The sequence below is a fragment of the Myodes glareolus genome, chromosome 23, assembly GCF_982192425.1.
Source record: "Myodes glareolus chromosome 23, mMyoGla1.1, whole genome shotgun sequence".
Lineage (NCBI taxonomy): Eukaryota > Metazoa > Chordata > Mammalia > Rodentia > Cricetidae > Myodes > Myodes glareolus.
The window spans coordinates 41,632,509-41,641,538 of record NC_142048.1 but is presented as its reverse complement, the minus strand read 5'-3'; the positions used below and the strand labels follow the sequence as shown (position 1 = coordinate 41,641,538).

General features: G+C 51.7%; 1 protein-coding gene across 3 annotated transcripts; it reads left to right on the top strand.

The window, feature by feature from the left end:
* Positions 1-647: 647 nt before the first annotated feature.
* Positions 648-7,983, top strand: Dusp26 (dual specificity phosphatase 26). Of its 3 annotated transcripts, none has more exons than XM_048456576.3 (4): positions 648-897; positions 2,784-3,065; positions 4,754-4,968; positions 7,113-7,983. In XM_048456576.3, the coding sequence occupies exons 2-4, from the start codon at positions 2,845-2,847 to the stop codon at positions 7,310-7,312; spliced, it is 636 nt and encodes a 211-aa protein (XP_048312533.1). In that variant the 5' UTR covers positions 648-897; positions 2,784-2,844; the 3' UTR covers positions 7,313-7,983. The 3 variants fall into 3 exon arrangements, with proteins under 3 accessions (XP_048312533.1, XP_085536903.1, XP_085536902.1); XM_085680777.2 differs by lacking the exon at positions 648-897 and adding an exon at positions 1,121-1,242; XM_085680776.2 differs by lacking the exon at positions 648-897 and having other exon boundaries at positions 2,610-3,065.
* The last annotated feature ends 1,047 nt before the right edge of the window (positions 7,984-9,030 follow it).

The following is a 9,030-nucleotide window of genomic DNA, read 5'->3' as shown; positions in this document are numbered from 1 at the left end:
AAAAGAAACCCTAAGACAAGCAGTGAGGTAGACATTTAGGAAAGCAATACCAACCTTGACTCAGAATGCTTAAGATCTTGGTGTTGACCCATAGAGAAGCAGGTGTTGGTGAACACCACCAAAAGACAAGCTTGTGAGAAAGAACTGAAGATTAATTTCTTCAAGGATAAGGAAGAGCACCGTGCACTGAACATGTGGAAGTGGCTTTCTGAATGAAACCCAAGATGCATACTCTTTATGTAAGAAGCACAGTTGGGACAGGTCATGATATGGACTTCAGAGTCTTGCCACCATTGTTGGAAGCTCGGCTCTGCCAGTACCTAGCTGGTGATCTGGACTTAGTCTCTCTGTACTTTGGTCTATTCCTTCACAAAATGCAGATGAAGATGTAAAACTCACTCAAGGCAGGTGAAGCACTTAGCATATGGCAAACGCTATTAATAGTAAGGGTGGCTGAGGATTGTTCTCTAGAGAGAGTGTGCAGATGAGGAGAGCAGGCCCTGTCTGTGACTCATTAATTCTGTCTGGGAAGAGCGAGCAGCATGAAGACCCTGCCTGAGAAGGCTTGCACAAGGCTTTGCCATTGGTCTGCTGGGCAGCAGCCCTGGCGTGCGACAAGGCGGGGCTGCGGGGCTGCGCGGGGCTGTAAACAGGGGCGGGCTGTGTCGTTGCGCTGTGGCGGCTCCCACCGTTGCGTGAGACGGTGTCCCTGGGTGTCACCAGGTCGCACACCGATAGAAACCTGCCTCGATGTGCGTGTCATGGCTTAAAAATAGCTGCGATCCACCTGCGCGCCGGGGCGGCGGCGCAGCGGCGGGGAACCGCGCAGGAGTCATGGGCGCCGGACTGCGGGAGCGCGCCGGTCACCTCGGGATCTGAGACCCTCGCGACCAGGAGGTAGGGACGTGTGGGAGAGGGGACGGGGGTCGGGGCGGAACAGGGACATAGGGGCATTGCCACGCGTCTCGTTTCTTCTCAGTGCCTGACTGTCTGGGTTGTCACAGGGCTAAGGCGACAGCCAGGAACCTGTTACTACCGCGACAGCAGATGCAGGGAGGGGGGCAGGGGCCAGAGCCTCTGGCGGCGAGTTAATGGGATTGGAGAAGGCCCAGGGGTGTATTCCGGACTGAGCCTGACTCCTCCACACCAGGAGGGACAGACCCGAGGAATGTTGCTCCTTGCTTCGGCTCTCCTTCCAGCTCCTCACCTTTCATCATCACTAAGGAGTCTATTCTGAGGAAGGTTGTTGTTGTTGGTAGTGGTAGTGGTGGTGGTGATGGGGAGGGGGGGTGTCTTTGAGGCTCAGGAGGAGATACAGATGTTAGGGGTGGTGGTGGTGCTGATGGTGGTGGTGGTGGTGGTGGATGTGTCTACTGTAGTGCTAGATTTCTGTGCTTCTTCTAACCCAGCCTTTGAAAACCTACCTGTTCCTGAACTCCTGAATATGGACTCATTCCTTATTAGGAGCAATCCCCCTGTCCTAGTTTGTGGTGTTTCCTGGGAGATTGGTGGCTCCTGACCCTGGGAGAAAAGAGAGATAGGCCTGGCTGGGAGTGTGGGATGGGATCACTAGATGGCCGTGGGCCAAGATGGCTTCTTACTGCTGGACATTCAGTTGAGGTCCCTAAGGCAGACGGCAGCAAAGGGGATGGGAGGGAATTCAGCAGGTTAGCCCACCCTTGCAAAAAGGCAAGACCACACCTGGAATTGAAGACTGGGGTCTCCTATAGTTGTCGGGCTGGCCAAATGTCCTAGGGCAAGCCTCAAAGGCAAGCTCTTTCAGGGGAGGCTGAGGCAGGAGCCCAATTTCCCAAGGGCCCACTCTCTACAGGTACTCTGAGACACACCTGCTAGGCCCCTCATGGCTGACACTGCTCCATGTAGTGTCCAGGATCAGTTGACACCACCAGCAGCAAAGGTGACCATCCTGAGCCTCTCAGCTGCCCCTGGCCCTGCGGGATCTCTTATCTCCCCGGCCCCATCATCTCCGGCTTGCTTCTCCCACTTCTACCCCGCCCCCACCAGACACAGACACAAAGCTCCTACCCTGCTTTGACTCAGACTTCTCTCCTTAGAGATGAGGTTTAGCCAAAGGAGGGGCTTGCTCCTCCCACTCACAGGCTTGTGTGCATAGCCTGAAGCCTTCCTCCAGTGGCTCTCAGTCAGCAACGATTTTCCAAAAGTCCCTTTTCCTCTTTGTATCGCTCCCTACTCTCGCCCTCCTGATAGCCTTCCCCGTGACAAGCTTGGCCACACGCAGGGCAGGGATGGGTTAAGGTACTTCATCTCTCCGGCACCCAGGAGGCAGGTCTGGCACATGTCATGGCCCCAGCTGCTGTTATCTTCCTGATAATTCTCCCTGGCTGGCTCTACCGCCGCTTCCATCCCTATCCCCAGTTCCCTAGATGCTCTGCCTATCACCCCAGCCAGATGAGACCCAGATTTGGGCTGGCAAGTGTCCCGGCAGTGTGTAGAAGCACCAAAGTGTCCAACGTATGTGTGTGTGTTTCTGGGTTTATTGGCTGTGGGGGTGGGGAGATGGAGGAGAAACAGCAGCTGGGCAACTCCTTCTCGTAAACAAGGACATGTGACTCCCACCTCCTTGGGTGACAGAGCCAGAGCTTAGCCAGGGACCCACAGCAGCTAGAGAAAGGAGGGATTTAAGTTCTTAGGCTGGCCTTGCCTTCTGCTGCTGAAGGCCCTACTCCTCCAGACCCAGCCCCGTGGGGAGGAAAGGCTTCTCTGGACTCACTTGAGTATACCGGACCCTCCTTTGCTTACAGCAACAGCTTCCTGGTGACCGAGCCCACCGTCCCTCAAGTCACAACGCCTGCCACCTTGAAGATGTGTCCCGGCAACTGGCTCTGGGCCTCCATGACGTTTATGGCCCGCTTCTCCCGCAGCAGCTCGAGGTCTCCTGTGCGTACTCGAGGGAGCCTGGAGGAGATGTCCTCCGCCCACCATCCCTTCCTCAATGTCTTTGAGTTGGAGAGGCTCCTCTACACAGGCAAGACGGCCTGTAACCATGCCGACGAGGTCTGGCCAGGCCTCTACCTCGGAGACCAGTATGTAATGGGCAGGGGGGACCAAGCCTGAGTGTGTGCAGGTGCATGCGCGTGTGTGTGTGTGTGTGTGTGTGTGTGTGTGTGTGTGTGTACAAGCAGAAAGGTGGCAGGCAGACACGGACTCACCTTGCCAGTTCCAGGTTGAAGAGTGAAGGCGTAGAAACATAAACAAAGAGTAGAAACTGGAGGGCTTGAGGGATTTGCGGGGGGCAGATTTATTAAAATACTCCACTCTGGACAGAGAAACTCTGTTGAGGAAATTGTAGTACTCATGTAGAAAAGATCTCATATGAAATGCCAAGAGTATAGACCAGACAGGTTGTTTTGACCTTCCAGCTATTGGGGCGTGGCTCCGAGAAAAGGTAGTCACTAAGACAGAAACGGTAGACAGTAAGCCGAAGGGGAGACCCAGAGAAGCCACCACAGTCAAGAGTCATGAAGAGAGAGAGCCATCAAAGGGGGTGCACTCCCTAATATGTGAGCTTTTTCTTTTTAAGGACACTTTCTTAATCCTCCCGGTAGCTTTGTGAGCTGGGGGGAGGGGGGCTCCTCTCCTTGGGTTACAGAGGAGGAAAGAGGCACTCGGAAAAGTTGTGACTGAACCAAGGTCACCCAGGTTAGAAACGGGAATGCCAACAGTTTGTGGCTTGGGTTTGGTGGCCTTTCTAGATGGCTTGCCTAGTATCTGACCATCTTGTCTGAGGGGTTTCTACCACTAAGCCGCTAGGGAATGGGCCAGATGGTGTCTGAGGATGACTATAGATCAGAATACACAAGGGCCCTAGAGTAACTAGCAAACAAAAGAGGTTTCTAGGTGTCCAGGAGAATATAAAGCAGATCCATATAATCTAGAGTTTATCAGGGATTTATTTACTCATGCATGCATGTATTTATTTGTGTGTTTTATACATATGGGTGCTTTGTGTGCATATATGTCTGCCTGCACCCCAGAAGAAGGCATTGGGTCCCATGGAACTCCAATTATAGACAGTTGTGAACTGCCATGTGGAAGCTGGGAATTGAACTCGGGACCTCTGGAAGAACAGCTAGTGCTCTTAACCGCTGAGCCATCTCTCCAGACCCTGCATTTGTTTATTGGTTCTGGGAACCAAATCTAGAGTATTGCACAAACTGGGTACACACGCGACTGTGAAAGTACCCACATGGCCCTAGCTAAGACCTAACATAGAAGCTGGCCCCACAACTCCCCTGATGCACACATCCGCCAAGTTTCCAGGCTCTGTCCATCAAGGACTTCTCTCTGCCTGGACACCCTGGTGGCAGGAAAATTGCTTTCTTAACTGCTCTAACCCGGTTCCGCTAGAGTTCTCTCTTAATGTGCACTGTCCTCACGTGAAACCTCGGCATTGGTTTCCCGAATCTTGAATCCTTTGATCCTGGGTCCACCCTTTAGAGTTGGACAGATCAAGGAAAATTCCACTTCCTCGGAGCAGTCCCAGTATTTGATTACAGTCATCTTGACCCCACCCCCTCAGACTCTTCCCTAGCCCAATCATTTCCAGACCTCTCAAACACTGCTCACAGGGCATGACCCCAAGTCTGCCACCTTCCTCTGATCGAGGGCATTAGTGAGTACATCGGAGGTTTGTAGCCAACAACAGTATCTAGGTTGAAGTTTTCTAGCATCTTGGCTTCCCCGTTTCCCTTCTAACATCTATCTAACACAGGGACATGGCCAACAACCGCCGTGAGCTCCGTCGCCTGGGCATCACCCACGTCCTCAATGCCTCACACAGCAGGTGGAGAGGCACCCCGGAGGCCTACGAGGGACTGGGCATCCGCTACCTGGGTGTAGAGGCCCATGACTCGCCAGCCTTTGACATGAGCATTCACTTTCAGACAGCTGCGGACTTCATCCATCGGGCACTGAGCCAGCCAGGAGGTAGGAGAGAAAGCAGAAGTGGGGGGGGGCAATAGGTACGGTGCTCATGTAGTGAGGGACTGCAGGCAGGCCTGCCCTTCGCCCCACCCGACTCCCGCACGGCTAGCCCAGTCCCAGAAACAACAACACATAAATTGTATTCACCCAAGCACTGCCTGGCCCACCATCTCCAGAATGCCAGTTACTGACCAACTCTCACATCTTGATTAACCCATTTCTAATAATCTGTGTAGCACCACGAGGTGGCGACTCACCGGAAAAGATTCAGCATGTCTGACCTGGTGGTTGGCTCCATGGCTTCTGCCTCATAGCCCTCTTCCCAGCATTCTGTTCTGTTTTCTCCGCCTACCTAATTTTCCGTCCTATCAAGGGGCCAAGGCAGTCTCTTTATTGACCAATGAAAATAACACAATAGACAGATAACCCTCCTCCATCAGTGCTCAGAAGGTGGAAAGCTCATTTAAGCATCATTTAAAGTGGAAAGCTACTCCCGGATGCTGAGGTTATGAATGGTGTAGCTTTTACACTTTTGTTTAAAGCCTGTCCTGGAACTAGCTCTTGTAGACCAGGCTGGCCTCGAACTCACAGAGATCCGCCTGCCTCTGCCTCCCGAGTGCTGGGATTAAAGACAGGTGTCACCACCACCACCCAGCTGAAACTGGTTTTGAAAATGCTTTAGCTAATCGGTGGGCCTTTGTATTGCCAAGTGTCTGCATCATTGGATTCAACCAACCACAGACTGAAAATGTTTGGGGTGGACATACATACAGAATGTGTTTAGACTTCTTTTTATTAGTCCATGGACAATATAGCGTAACAACTATCTACAGAGAATTGACATTACATTAGTGGACATAAAAATCCGGGATCATCAAACACATACAAGAGGGCGGGGTGTATGCCATTGCTGTATCATTTTATATGCGGGAACTGAGCCTCCATGGGGGTTGGTGATGGGAAGGTTTTTCTGGGAATCTATCCATTCTGAATAGCAAGAGGCAACCATCTAGAGAGAGAGAAAATATAGTCAGTGGAGAAAAAGCAAGATAGAAGGGTGGGGAAGTAGGGTGTGATGCAGTGTGCCCTACTCCATCAACTACTCCAGGGACTGAGGCCCTATCTGAACAAAAGCTCAAGCTTCGTTTGGGCATCATAGCAAGGCCCAGCCTCAGACACCAAATATTCAAGCACCAAAAGAAGCATTAAGGAGGAACTGAGGGGATGACTCTGGTGGGAAAGGACTTGCCATACAAGGGCACTGTCTCCCAGCACTGGTGAGAAAAAGCTTAAGAGGCTATTCAGGGCTTGCTGGCCAGCCTGTCTAGCCTGCTCTGCAAACTCCAGGTTCAGCAAGAGAGTACAGGTCAAAATAATAATAATAATAATAATAATAATAATAATAATAATAGTAATAGAACAGCTAAGGAAGACACCCAACATTGACTTCTGGCCTCCACAAGCACACTCGCATCTGTGTACACACACACATACACACACTTACATCCACCATACACATGTACACAGAAGGAGGGTTGGGGAAGACCTGAGACTAGATTCAACATGGACGGATTCCTCTTGATGCATCCCATGGCAGCGGAGTCCCTGCTCTATTCAAAGCTCCGGTCTACAGCAAGAATGAGACCGGACCGCTGAGCCCTGCTCAGGTTCATGAACACTAAACTTCAGAATTCCTTCTCCATCCTATTCTGCCCAAGTCTCTCCCCTTTGCCAGGGACCTTCATTATTTGTTTGGAAGTGCTGGGGATCAAACCCCGGGCCTTGCTCATGTTAAGCACACACTCTGCTACTGTGTGTGTGTGTGTGTGTGTGTGTGTGTGTGTGTGTGTGGTGTGCACTCACTATGTGCCCTGGTGGATCTATGAAAGTCGGGGGACAACGTTGTGGAGTCAGGTCTCTCTGATCTCTACATGGGTTCTGAGGCCAGAACTCAAATCAACAGGCCTGTATGTAAAATGTCTTTCCCTGCTGAGGCATCTTACCATCCCACTGTACGCCCCACTCATCCGCATCCATTCCTACCTCTGCGTGCCTCGGTTTACCCTCTTATGCTGACCTCTTCCCCAGCCTCTGCCAGGCCATCACTCAGCAGTCTCTCGGATGTCTCTGTTCCTGCCTCTTCACAGGGAAGATCCTGGTACACTGTGCTGTGGGAGTGAGCAGATCGGCCACCCTGGTGCTGGCCTACCTCATGCTGTACCACCACTTCACCCTTGTGGAGGCCATCAAGAAAGTCAAGGATCACCGTGGCATCATCCCCAACCGGGGATTCTTGAGGCAACTCCTAGCCCTGGACCGGAGGCTGCGGCAGGGTCTGGAGGCTTGAGGGAAGGGAAATCAGGCCAGGTTCCTGGGTGGTTTCCTGGCTCCCAGCTGGGAAGAGGAGACCCAGGTGGCAGGAGGTAGAAAGGTCAGACAACCCACCCTCCCCCAGTGGCAGGAGAGGGAAGGGCCCCCAGGCCACTGTCCTCTTTGTGGAAGGGGATGAAGACCCAGGTTGGGCATTGTGGTAGGTGGGGGCTGCTAACCTGGGAAGGAAACAGCTGGGCTGTGGGTAGAAGCTGGTTCTACGATTCGGACAGCACCAGATTCCAACAGGGTGGGCCCAGTGACTCAGAACCCCTTCCCCTCATTGTGTGCAAGTGTTCCCCTCTCTCACATTCCAAACAAAGGGACCACTGCTGTGCAGTACCTGAGCAGTGTGAGGTTCCGGGGGTGTCAGCGTGCAGCAGCAGGGATGTAAAGGAAGGTATACAGGCTGCAGAAAACAGTGGAGACAGAGTCGGGGATGGAGTGGTGTGAAAGCCACAAAGCCAGAGGGAGAGACTTACAGGCGTGCAACTCCAGGACGAGGAGGTGTGGGAGGGCTGACGTGACACCCCAGGGGAGCTGCTCAAGGTCAAAGGAGGCACACCGGTGAATGGCTGTGAGTCTTTAGGTGGTCATATTCTCACTGAAAACCATGTGTCTGGAGTAAAAATAAAGATCTGAAAAAGATGAGAGTGTTTTTGCATCATTAACAGTTTAACTCCTCTCTTCTGGGCACCCCAGTCTCTCTTACCCACTCATTTTCCCTCCACCAATTCTTACGGAGCCCTATGAAATCTTGAGGCGCTATTCCTAACTTGTCCACAAGGGGACAGCAGAGGACTAAAATCTTGAGGTCGCAGCGGCTTCTGGATGCTGCCCAGGAGAGGCGTCTTACATCTTCCAAGGGTACGTCCCTCTGTCCCCTCGGGCTGATAAAACAACAGAATATCCATCTTAAATCAAGATCAGCCCTAAGTGTCCTACTTCAGGAGCCAAAGTATTAAGGGACAGTTGTTTCTTTTCTAATCCTTCCAGGTTTCCCTTAGAGGTAACCTTGGTAAACTTCATAAAAAAAATGTCAGACATTCAGGAAGAACGGCGTACTATCTCAACTGCCAGATTACCACCACAACTCTTGCCAAAAGAGAGAGAGAGAGAGATAGAGAGAGAGAGAGAGAGAGAGAGAGAGAGAGAGAGAGAAGAAAAGAAAAAGAAAAGAAAGGAAGCAAGCAAGCAAAAAGTGTGCTCAGTATGAAAAGTGTGCTCAGTATCTGTTGGAATGGGGAAAGAGGTCAGACAGACATGCTAGTGAAACGTACAGGGAGAATAAATAATGAGCCAGCAAGACAGACAGCTCAGCCGCCAGTAACGGCAGTTCCCACCAACCTGGGTGACCTAAGCTTGATCCTGGGACCCATATAAAGGCAGGAAAAGAGTCAACCCCCACAAGCTGTCCTCTGACTTCCGTGGGCCCGCTGTAGCACACACACAGTCACGTGCGGATAAACAGACATCCTAAAAATGTTCAAGTCACTTACATGTGAAGCACGTATCCCAGTATAAAGCACAGACGTCTAAGGTCGGAAGGCGCCTCCACGGATTGTGTTTCAATTCCCTAAGTTTTCTTATTGATTTAATTAACTTTATTTTATGTGCATTGGTGTGAAGGTGTCCGATCCCCTGGAACTGGAGTTACCGACAGCTGTGAGCTGCCATGTGGATGCTGGGAATTGA